This window comes from Leuciscus leuciscus, assembly GCF_965113295.1.
Source record: "Leuciscus leuciscus genome assembly, chromosome: 2".
In the NCBI taxonomy this organism is placed as follows: Eukaryota; Metazoa; Chordata; class Actinopteri; order Cypriniformes; family Leuciscidae; genus Leuciscus; species Leuciscus leuciscus.
The window spans coordinates 22,993,585-23,006,786 of NC_138726.1; the positions used below are offsets into that span (position 1 = coordinate 22,993,585).

General features: G+C 37.8%; 1 protein-coding gene across 2 annotated transcripts in view; it reads right to left on the bottom strand.

The window, feature by feature from the left end:
* lrch4 (leucine-rich repeats and calponin homology (CH) domain containing 4) overlaps positions 1-12,010 on the bottom strand; it is a 48,210-nt gene extending 36,200 nt beyond the window's left edge. For both annotated transcript variants that reach the window (XM_082151982.1, XM_082151981.1), the window contains exon 1: positions 11,626-12,010. In XM_082151982.1, the coding sequence (XP_082008108.1) occupies positions 11,626-11,797 (172 nt within the window). In that variant the 5' untranslated portion in view covers positions 11,798-12,010. The remainder of the gene's footprint in view (positions 1-11,625) is intronic.
* Positions 12,011-13,202: the final 1,192 nt, after the last annotated feature.

Here is a 13,202-nt window from a genome sequence, read left to right on the forward strand (position 1 = left end):
TTAAAAAAAATGTTACAGCAAAAATAGCTCTACAACTCTACAGGGAATACATCTGGAATGGGAATAAATCTGAGAAGACTTCCTATGAATCTGTAACTGTTTCTGCTGCAGAAAGAGTGAGCATGATAATACAGCATCTGTGTGATTTCAGTTTTAATGAGTGACAGCGAAACATCCTTCCGTCTTGTTTTACATTATAACTGATACTATCCGTTAAAAGAAGCCATAGCAATTATAAGCCAAGGGTTTCTAGCTGTGCTCCTCTCTCGAGATTCGAGACCTTCTGACCATCTGTTGTGCTTTAATAGTGTGAGTGAAAGGAGAGGAAGAGGAAGAGAGCGACAGAGAGGGAGGGAGTTGAGCTGAGAGTTTGTCGCTGAGGAGAAGCAGAAGTTGAAGTCGGGGAGCCCACATCCGCTGGCTGTGTGGTGGAAATGCAACTGCAAGGGGAAACAGAACAACACTGTGCAACAGTTGACTCTCTCACACAGCTGGTGATGCAGAGTAGACACACTCCTGTTCTCACTTATGGAGAATTATGAGCATTTTTCACATAATGCACTGCAAACGTAAATGACCACGCACATACTCATGCAAACAGAGTCTCCAAAAGCTGGAACATAAGGAAGCACACACTCTTTCAAAACACAGCTGGCAAACACTGAAAAGATAATGACATAAAACCAACACACACACACACAAACTTGAGCTTGTGCCTAGCAGAGCTGAATTCATAATAAATCCTCTCCAACCCTGAATCTGAGAGGCTTGTTTGCTTAGGCAAAATATGACCTCATGTTCAATATTTATCAGTAAAGGTTGACCACATCCGAACATGGCAGGAAACGATTTCAGTTTCAAGCGCCAGGGTCTATCTGAATGACCTATAAAAAATACAAGATGTAGCCTAGGTAGGCAGCTCACTAGTTTTTTTTAGATATTTTGCTAACAACAAATGTGAAAAGATTTTGTTGCATCTATATTGTGCTGCTTTGTTGCATAAGCCGCATGAATACGTTGCAGACGTCAACTTTCCTATTGAATGGTCATTGTGTCACTGTGTATGCAAGGCAGTCAGTGTCATTTTTACTTCCTGGTTGTCAGTTTATGACATGAATGTGTGGGTGTGGACTGGACGCTTCAAACTGCTTTAGTCCTAAAAAGTAAGTACATAACCAAAAGAAAAAAAAAGGAAGATACAACGCCACTTAACACTTTATCTGGAAAAATGACCGCCCATGCAGACTCATCGGGAAAGTGCCCTTTCATATTTCTAAGTAAAATGGATTTTTAATGCAACTTTCAAAAATGTAGTTTTATCTTTTATAATCAAGCTGCATGACTTTTATAAGTAAAAAAAGGTGTTTGTCTAAAGGAAAAATCATGAATTCCTGTCTAAATTTGTTTAGTCAAGTCAACTCTCATCTTCCGCAGATAATTTGCTCCAATTCTATCATCTAACCACCCTCATGTCTCTCTAAACTCATCTCATCCACAGAGCACAGAAGATGTTTTTAAATAATAATAAATAAATAAATATTATACAATAAAATAAGAAGGTCAGTGTTCACTGAACCCAGTGTGATTAGGCTATCTACTAATGAGTCTTAAAGGGATAGTTCACCCAAAAATGAAAATCCCATGATTTACTCTCCCTCAAGCCATCCTAGGTATGACTTTCTTCTTTCAGTCAAACACAATCGGAGTTATATCCTGGCTCTTCCAAGCTTTATAATTGGAGTGAGAAGACTTTGAAGCACAAAAAAAAAAAAAAAAAAAATCACCTCCATCCATTATAAAAGTGCTTCCATACAGCTCCGGGGGGTTAATAAAGGCCATCTGAAGTGAAGCGATGCATTTTTCTAAGAAAAATATCCATATTTATAACTTTATAAACTATAATCACTGGCTTATGCACGTGAGTCTAGTTCCGGTGGAAGAGTGACCTCTGACCCGAAGCATGACGTAATGACGAACGCGGAAGCGCGGAGGATAGAGCAAAACAAAACACCAGTCACGAATTAGAAGTCTGAAATGACCATTTTTTAAAGAGAAATGTCGGAAGAGCTTCAGTTTGTTGCCCAGCCCTGTTTGTTTGAACCGCGAGAGGTGTCTACTCTAACCTAAGTTTACTATACGATACATGACATCCTACGTCATGTTTCGGGTCAGACGTCACTCTTCAGCCGGAACTCGAAAGCCGGAAAACTATGGCCGTCACCGAAAGCCTTTTATTAATTATATCAATCAAACTTTTATTACAGACTCAGGGGCCAATTTTTAAAACACACCCAACATATAGGCTAACACAACAACAATAAAAAGTAAATAAATAAAAAATTATAATAATAAAAAAACATTATATTATATATTTATAGTTTATAAAGTTATAAATATGGATATTTTTCTTTCAAAAATTCATCGCTTTGCTTTAGAAGGCCTTTATTAACCCCCCAAGCCGTATGGATAACTGTTATGATGAATGGATGTGCTTTTTGGGGCTTCAAAAACCAAGGTACCATTCACTGCCATTATAAAGCTTGGAAGAGCCAGGATATTTTTTTTTATATAAATCCGATTGTGTTTAGCTGAAAGAAGAATGTCATATACACCCAGGATGGTTTGATGGGGAATATGGGATAATTTGTGACTTTGATTACTTGTGACTGTGTTTTATTTTTGGGTGAACTAATGGTTCAAACTAATGGTAAAACCCCTCAATTCATATGGATTACTTTTACAATGTCTTGATGAAACTGCTTCTTTTCCAATACTATTGAAGTCAATGTTCATCAACTGTTTGGTCCCTATATTTGAACTATCCCTTTAAGAGTAGAGCTGTATGATTAATCGATAAAAAAAATTTCCTCGATTCAAACAGCCACACAATCTCCTTCCTAAATGACAACGATTTGGCTATGTCTCTTAAACCTTTGACAGAATCATACCGGAACATTTAAATCTGCATTGGAGCTGTCGCTGACCAAGAGAAGAAGGCTATCTAGGTATGAAACAGCTTCACAAACAGTCTTTTCAAACACACAGTGTGATTATTTCCATGTTACAAATATTACAATTATCACACAAGTACTGGAATAAAAGTTTATAGTTTGGATATGAACACCGATGTCTACAGAACTGATGTCAAAATAGAGCAAATCACCATTTGAAAGTAACTTGAAACAAAAAAAATTTGTGATTTTCAATTTATCCAGAATCGTGCAGCTAATGCCATCAAAACATTTCTGATTACAGTCAGCTTCCTTCAGATTAGGGATGTCAACGATTAATCGACGATCGATTAATTGTCGATAATACATTTAATCGATACAACTTATCGATCATCGATTAAGCAGGTCTTCATGCGCGTGCGCGCTGCTCAACCGAACCGCGAAACATGTTAGCGAGCGCGCCGAAGTTATGTTTGGGACCATTTTACACCTTCATCATGACTATAAGTTTGCGTGTGCATTCGCAGCCTTTTGTTTTGTGCAAATGTAAGTTGTAATACTGTTTATTTTCTGTAGGCCTATCTAACGTTATATCTGATTGATCTCATATTGGATGCATTTGGTTAAGAATTAACTCTGTAGTAAAGCGTCAGCTTAAGCGCGCGCAGCTCAAACGGCAGTGCACGACTAATAATGACTATTGGGACTGTAATATTACATAACATTATAAAGAGAACAATATTGTAATAAAACATTGTGAATTATTTGGGTTTAGTTGCCGTGTCGCGTTGCTCCAGGAAGAGCGCGTCTACAACATGAGTAGTTCTGAATGAATGGCACGTAACTTAGTTCAAGTTCACTTGTGCATGAATTTGCGTCAATTTGTGCAGATATAATTTGTAATATTATGTCTATTTTGAATATATCGGATTAATCTCATATAGGATGCGTTTCTTTTAGATAAATAACGTGCTAGCAAAGTGCTCCAGTTTAACGGTAGCAGATTCATTGAGCGCGTCCACAACTGTATTAGCAGTTATATTTGATTATTAAATAATTAATTTAATTATCAATCACATCGAAACATTTTACAATCCTACTAGCCCTTTATTTATATTTAAAACCATTCTAATTAATTTGGTGAGGAACATAGCGTTTTGAGCGAGCATTTGCAGACCCTGTCATGCTGTCATAGCCACTGCAGTAGACGCATATCGCAATATTAAGGCTAACGATTAATCGATTAATTGATCGTTAATTTAAACGACGATCGATCATGGAAATTTGTGAAAATTGACATCCCTACTTCAGATACAATCATATAAACCCCCACCCCAAATTCAATATTTATATTTTTTCCCAATATTTTGAGCATCACGGACAGTGAGCTTGCTGTGCCTATAAGTATTTTCTCTGCTGGTGGTGCGTCTGTGCTCTTTGCATCCGTATTCTGTTAACGTCCTGTTTACAGACTTAGTAATATTTCCACACATATGACATTTTGAAACTATTGTAATGCAGTATGTGTGCAAGTCCAAAACAGAGATCAGTCAAAATAAAACAAACCAGAGTCAACCAGTGCATCTCTACATAAAGGTGAGTGAATGATGACAGAAAATAAATTTTTTGAGTGAACTATCCCTTTAAATTTGGACAGATTCTGACTGGCTGTCAATGTTTTTATTATTCTTCATCTGGGAATAAAACATTATGAAAGTGTTGCTCTGTGTTGTTATTGTTTATAGCGGTGATGTGGACTTTGCTACTCTTTTAGAATTACAATGATAAATCACAAAAACTATATTATCTTTTACAAAAGAATGTCTAGAAGTTTCTAATGAATGCTGGCCACTATTAGGGAGTTTGTTTGATTGTTTGTTACACTTACTGAACAAACAGGCCACTGAATCAAAAGGCAAAACTGCAACACAGAGGGCCCTATCATACAGTTGGCACAATGTGGCGCCAAAACAAGTGTTTTTTGCTAGTTTCAGCCTGACGCAATTTTCATTTTCATGTCCTGAGCCACGTTGTTTAAATAGCAAATGCATTTGCGCCCATGGGCGTGATGGTCTGAAAATGAAGTGTGTTCAGGCGCATTGTTGACGTGTTGCTATTTTGAGGCAACAGAAATAGACTGCGCCATTGACCAATTGAAACCTGGTCTAAAGTCCATTTTTAAAGCGCAATCTTTTTTTTTTTTTTAAAGAGCGCGTTAGTAATATGCACCTGGTGCACAACGCGCGTACACTCTACTTATTACATACACAGGGACCATGCAACAGCACACAAAAATGGCAAATATAAACAAATAAAAGGATTACAATGTAAAAGATTATTATTGTGTACATAAAGATATGGTGGAATCTGGCATGTCCCGTACATGGTCTGCTTGCGAGCTTTAACCTCGCGCACGAGCAGATCCATTTGCTCTCTGGAGACGCGTTCAGTCTTTCCGCTCGCAAATTCCGTCATGTAGGCTAAATAGCGAATCCGCCACGGCGTGAGCACAACTGGGAATGGGAGATGAAGGGAATGGGAGATGAGACTCTGATTGGTTTATTGCATGTTACGCCCAAAACACACCCATTACTCATAAGAGAATAGGGTAGGGCTGGGAGATATGGCCAAAAAATCATATCTCTGTATTTTTTGGTTAAATGGCGATATACAATATCTTGTTACTACGTTTTTCCATTTGGAAAAAGAAAATCTGTATTTATTTTTAAAAATGATATCCAACAAACAATGTTGATATTGAAGGATATGGAAACAAATATAGCGCATGTAATGTAGGCTATGCAATATATTATGTGCAAAAAGGTGGATAAAATCACATTACATTCTAACATTGTAACATTACAATCTAAAAACAAAAATAGGCTAAATGCTTTTGTTTTTAAATTGACTAAGGCTAAACTAAAAATGAAAATAAAAACAAAAACAAAAGCACAAACTAATTATATTAGCCAGCATTTGAATACCCCACTATAAAGGTCACTTTCATAAATATATACTTGTAGGTTAAAAATTCCACATTATGGCACATTTATTGTCTCCAACAACAAATATTTTAGCAATATGTATATTTTAGTCAGAATTATTGCGCTACTATTCTATTGTGCTCCGTCTGTTTGGCTCGCGGCGGCGCTCATTCACGGAAGCTTGAATTTTAGAAGGCTCGTCCTCTCCTGATAGTGAAATGGCAATATTTGTTTGACTTTCTAACATTTACAGATGGAGAATATACCTGTGAAATGTATGTTAAGGGTCATATAATGGTACATGCACTTTTACAAGTTGATTGTACTGAAATGTGTGTTGGCAGTGCCTGTACACAGCCATCATAAAATGATAAAAATCCATCCAGTGGGTTTTTTTTTATCTTCTTATATGTTTTCCCCTGTCTCAAATCAAGCCGTTCGATTTTGTGACGTCACAAAATCGACGCCCCTCCCACGATTGTCAATCATAGTCCGCGCGGTCATTGTTGATATGCTGGAGCACTGTCTATGAGCAAAATGGCGTCTAAGCGATTGTGGTGTTCTGTTCTTGGGTGTAATAAGGAACACAGCAGTCATTTTAATGTTTCTAAATCCGAACCGCTGAAGATGCAGTGGCTGAGTTTTGTTTTCGAAGGGAATATTCCCCACGATCAACGTCAATGCTTTCATGTTTGCGCGAATCATTTCTCACCAGACTGATTTATAAACGAGGGTCAGTATTAAGCTGGTTTTGCTAAGAAGCTGCTCCTGAAAAAAGTATCGGTACCAACTATTTGTGTTCCTGCTGCACCTCCAGAAGAAGAAGTGAGCGTAACGTTTTATTAACCTTTATATTAATCTTTGCAAATCGCTTGCACGCTTCACGATGAATGCGGCTGTTTACACTCAGGGTACATTACGGCATGTTTCTATGTACGACATTCTCAATATAATTCATAATCCCACGTTTATAATGAACAACGCGTTATGGTTATTGTGTTATTGTGTTACAAACGGTGTACGCACAGAACAGAGGGGTGGGGTGAGCAAAGCTCATTATCATTTAAAGACACATGCACTTAAACGACGTGCTGAAAACAGAGCTGTTTTTGACCAGGTAAAATTTGTGTTTTCTTACAATACTAATGAGAATTTTTAATTAAAGTATATTACACACTTTTAATTTAGACCCTAAAGAATCATATTAGCTTGTACAAAAATGGCATTATATGACCCCTTTAAGCACTGAGGAAAGCACCACATCTCAAACAGTATTGCCACATTCAATATCAAAAAAAAAAAAAAAAGATATCGATGTATCATAAAAACTCGATACCGCCCAGCCCTTAAAAAGGGACAACCCTTTTAGACCATGCGACGGGCGCGCTGACCATTTTTCCCGTCATTAAACTAGCCAAAGTGGATTCGGACACGCCCTAAGTGCACTTGCGCCGTGCACTTTAGACCATGCGCTTAGATCGTTAAAAGGGACCAGAGAGTTAAATGCCACCCTGAATGTATGCCAAAAAACTAAACCATTATTAGGTCAATATCCAGACAGTCTAGACTTTCACTACCACAGACACTGCCTACAGGCTAATATTGGACAGGAAACATTACTAATGGGGGATAACAGATCAATGGAAATAAGCCATGAGGAGAGTGTCTTGTAGAATATAATATTGGTCATCTCTAGAAAATCTTTTGAAATTCATCCAAACGACCCCAAATTCAAGACCTTCTACGATGACCTGGATAAAAGGAAATCTTCACCCAACCAAGAAAAGAAAGATGGGGAAATGTGGAGAGCAAGTGGGAGAGAGAAGCCTGCCTCAGACAAGGAGGAGGGGTGTTGCCGAATGGGACTCCAGTTGGGGGGAAAGAGGAGGGACCCTATTTCGGGAATATCACGACAATGGGAGCAGCCCAAGAACCTGTTTTATCAAGAAAAGGCCTCGCTCCCTCCCCTCCTTCTCTCAGCTGCTGTGAGGCTTAGTTGTGGTATGGAGTGAGTGTGCCTCTGAATGAGACACTGTGTTGCGGGCTACACAACATTCATGCCCGAGGCATGCTCACAAGTGTGTGGGAGCCGGATGGAAACAAACATTTTCCTCTACGCACACACAAAAACACATTGACTGTGATTGCATTTGGAGGATCCTCTTGGTGCCCATGTCCAGAGAGCATTTTCCTCCCAAAGCTGCTTCTACGGTGGTCCTTTTGTTTTCATGAACTCTTATCTTAAGCGTTCTCTACATCCATCTTTCAACACCTCTTTTAAATAACTGAATTTTTTTCATTTCTCTGGGACGGTGAAAAGAAACGCAGTCTGGAATGTCATTTCACCCTAAAGTGCTGAGACACAGTCTAGCTTGTGTTATTGTTGTGGAGATACAGTAAGTCAACAGCGGCTGTATTATTACCCAGGTTATGAGTCCCGCAGTAATTTTAGATTGTGCCAGCTTCAGTTTGCATAGAGCCTTTGCAATGTCTTCAGGCAACGTCGACAATTGTGAAGATTTCAGATGACGCAACTTTGGATTGACACACAAAACTTTCAAATATGAACCTAATATTTAATCATATATCATCACTATTCTCTATACAAATAAACTTGAATTGAATAAGTGTAGAATGAGTTTAAGGGGTCCCGGGTGAATTGATGAGACTGGGATTTACCAAACTAGACCTCCGGCAAGACTGAACCCTTGACCTTCCTGAGGGGAAGTTACTCTATATTGGAGAGCGATCTTCAGGAGAGAAAGTGTGTGTAGACTAAGAACAAACCAATCTTTGCCTCAATAGGTCTCTTAGTAAAACAGACACTATCATCTTCCTCCTACCTTCAAGCACACTTAAAATACACATTGCAACTGCAACCAGTAATATATGAGCAACACCTAGTAATCATTCTCCACCTTTACAGTAGGTGTGTCAATGGAACATGATTATTATGGCATGATTTTTTTTAAACACTGGGACTATGCTTGGATTTCTAGCCTTTAAACAATATGGCAGTTTCAGGCCTAGTTCTCTTAAACTGTTCCACATCCTCGGACTGATCCCAAACTGTGGCTTGGGTTTCTGAGAGTCAGATGTACAGTACGGTTTCCAAGGCAACATACTTATCCATGCAGAAAATTGATGTGAAAAACCTTCCACAGAAAAATGAGAGATTAGACCATCTAAACCCAAAAGAAGGTTTTGAATACTGAACTATTGTCAGCGCCTGAGATTACATCAGTGGTATCAATATTAGCCTAAGTCAATATTCTGAAAAAGATTCCTAATAATTAATACTTTTTATCTATGATGTCACCAAATATTCAAGATTATGAGGTGGGACCGTGGGAACAATAGGCCTACATAAGTGAATTGACTACTAATCTGAATGTGTTCCTTTCAATTACCATTTTGCACATCATTTTCGGATTAAAGTATTTTTTTGGTTAAGGCCTTATTCTGTAAAAGTAGGCTATTTGATTTTTCCACATATTATCTGCATATTCAAAATTAACTAATACATGTGCATTCATTTGCTACTGCAGAGGCTTGTTCTTGTCATTTATTATGCTGAATTTAATTTAATGACCTCTGAAGAACAATTCTCATTCATGTCCTTAACAATGGCATTCCACAGCACAATGAATTACAAATAAACGCAGGCCTTCTCATCGCTCAAAACATGTGTTTCTTCAGTAGCTCAGCTTTTTACAACAGTCTTTTTCTAATATCAAACAGAATGACCTTGGTTTGCACATGTGCACATTAAAAAGGGATGTTCAGTTACAGTGAATACTCTACACAAAAATCTGAACAATACAATAAACTGGAATACTTTACTGGGTTGTGATAATCTTAATAAATGTGTTTAATTGATGATTACATAATCAGTATATAAATACCAGAATATTCTCACATGAAATCACAGAAAAATGTGATTTAAGATTACTTGTTAAATAACACGATATTCGATATGCGATACGATAATGCTTTAAGTGTGTAAAATAAATTGATATTATATTTAAATATATTTCAAAACTGAAAATGATATAAATAACGTTTCACATTCTTTTTGTGAGAAGAAAGCATCCCTACAACTTCTGAAAGTGAACAGCAGTGTTTTACTGTAGCATTACATAAAAAGCAAGTATCATTTTAACGTCAGTGTAAACCAAGGGGTTTAGGGTTTCAGGTAGGCTACATTAGGTTTATTTAACAACAGAAATCAAATTATCAAATGTAAAAATAAAACACTGCTTAGTCTTCTCTGTATGAATTAAATACTGCTTATTATTAAAGCTTCAAAAATTATTCATTTAAGAGCAGTGAGTGATTTTCTTATTGTCTTTTGTTGTTTGATTAACATTAAGCGCACAAGCAGGTTTATTAGGCTGCGGTCACTTTAAGAGCCGCACAGATCCAATATATTGTTACATGCGCACTTTCATTCTCAACTGTTTAGTCCACTTAAGACATAATTGACTGTGTTTATGAATACTCACGAAGACAGGCATTTTGACATAACTTTGTGTGTATTTGGCCATATAGCCTAAGCTGTGGAAGAGAACTGAAGCCTGGAGCACACGCTGTCCGAGAGGAGGCTTTATGCGCGCGTGGATACTTCACTTATTGCATTTAATGTTATTAAACATGTCACACACGTGTGTGTAAACTCATGTGTCCAGTCTACTCTCTGCTGTCTGTGTCGACCTAAAACTTGGACTTTTTGTTTTCTTTTGGAGTATTACAATCATGCAGTTATTGCAATTTTTTTGATAATTTTGATATATCGTGCAACCCTAATGGAAGGTCTTGTAGCTTTAGTACTGTTTATCAAAACCAAAAAGCTGTAAATGCATTTAAGGGAATTTTACAGCAGAATCTGTTTTCTAGATGTCAATAACACCAGATGTGGGTCAAAAAGTTACAAAAAGAGGTTCAAGAACTGACATTACAGTAAAAGGAAAATGAAATGCCACATGCAGCAGATATTTTCTGTGCTTAGTCCCAACTAAATAGTAAATGCACTGCAGTAACTCTACTTCAGAACACGTGCGTGTGGGGGTTTGTAGGCTCAAATACAAACTGCTTTATTCACACTTTGTGAATGTATGAGAGAGGAGCAGATGGTCATATTAGTGCTGCTGGCAAGATGGATCTCAACAAGCTCCCTACCAATGAGAGTGCACTCAAATGAGCTGACTACAACAATAACATTTTGGATCACTATTCCGCTGGGGGGTTTTCACTGCACTGCGATCAAATGTTAAGTTTTAAAGTGTGTCAGTGGTAAGATGGCTCAGCCTGAGTGTAGTTTCCACCTCAACAACAGGAAGAGAAGCACAGCGCAGATGTCTTCAATTTCTAAAGCAAACACACCAGTCTCAAACACAACAACCTGACTTAAAAACCAAAACACAATAAACTGCTGCATGGGCAGTGGTCAAGTTCTTTGGAAACGAAAGCGAGTACTGAAACGAATTTCTCAGATGATCGGCTTCCTACACAGATCAGAAAAAGTGAAAGATCCGCTTTTTCTGGGTCGGGCGTGATGATGGTGGTGCTCGTGCACCCCTGCAGAAGGGGCGCAGGTGAAGAAGACACTCAAACAAAGGACATTAAATGTACTGATACATTCCCTCCCCCACTTCACTGATCCCCCCCTGACCGCTTTATTAAAGTCTTACCTCCGTGTGTAATGTCGGACAGGTCATAGTTCTTGGAAGTGCGGGGGAACTCTTTTAGTTTGCGGTTGGAGAGGATGAGCGCTCCGCTGGACGCAGCTTCTTCCAGCGCCTTCTCCACGCTCCTGCTGGCCGCTACGGTCGCCGGCAGCTGGGCTCCATCCCCAGCAGCCATCAAACACGAAATATGGCCCAAATCTTACTCGTTATAACGACAATCACCCCTCCTAAACTTCCATGTCCTCCGAAGCAGGTCCAATAACGTTTCACACCGGGAAAGTGAGTTTTTGTACTCCAAAAGTGATGTAAAATCCAGTGATCGAGTAAAGTTGAGCGGGTGAGTTGACAGTGCGTGTGCTGGAGCTGAGAGCAGAAGGGGCGGGGCTTGCGGATTGAGTAAGTCTTGATTGACAGAGCGGACACACCCAGTACGAGCTCTGGAAATCAACACAAAAAGCTGCTCTCATCGGAAGGGGGAAATGATAAAGTTTTTTTTTTTTTGAGTCATTCTAAGGTTTTGTAATACAAATTGTTTAAGCTTCACTGCTTCGAAGTTTTTGCATTGTTTGCATACAGATAGCAAGACTGAAAAGATTTACAATAGTAGCGGAAGCTTCTAATGGGATATCACAATGCATTTCCCTGTTCCAGATCCATTGAAATGACGTGCACTTAGAGAGGAAATGAAAGACATAAATATTGCATTAATATTCTAGAATTAGTTCACCTTTACTTGGTTTTATGGATGTGACATAGGTTGTCTGGACTAAGCTAACAATAAAAATTGGATTGGGCTCATCATAATCCTACTACCAAGTAGGGTATTAAAATTATTAAAACATTATATATTTTTTATTATTATTATTGTTATTATTTTATTATTATTATTTAACACAGATGAAATTATCATAGCAAAACAAATTTCTGTGTGTGCATTTTTCAACTTTAAAGTATTTTAAAATGCACTTTTCAAACTCCAAAAAAGTAGTATATAGCCTACAAAAGTAGTATGTTGCCTTTGGCTTGCTCAGTTGGGGATATTTAGGGATATTTAATTTAATTAATCAATCAACAATACTATTGATCAGCATTACCAAACGTGGACGTTTTCCACTAGAAACAAACACTGATGTATTATTTTAATTTAATACTGTGAAGCTGCTTTGATACAATCTGTATTGTGAAAAGCGCTATATAAATAAACTTGACTTGACTTGACTTGACAAAAGTTTGATTTCTCTATTAACTTTTTAAAAATTATAAAAATCTACACACTTAAAGGCATTTTGAAAATAGTCAGCAAAAGTCCGTTTTAATGTAACCTTCAAAAAGCAGAAAATCTAAAATCACCTGAGACATGAAAGTTGTCTAAGAAAGTGCACTCCTAAACTGTAATCATCATGTTTTTGTTTTTTCTTGACATATTGTATAAATGTATATGCCTACATACTGACCACTGTTTGTTTCAGCTGTGTTGTATTAGGTTATGTTGCAGGGGCACATTTGCTAATATAATATGCAAAAAGCTTTCACCGAGTTATTGCTTACCCATGCATGCTTAATGTCTATCTGTTTTAGGC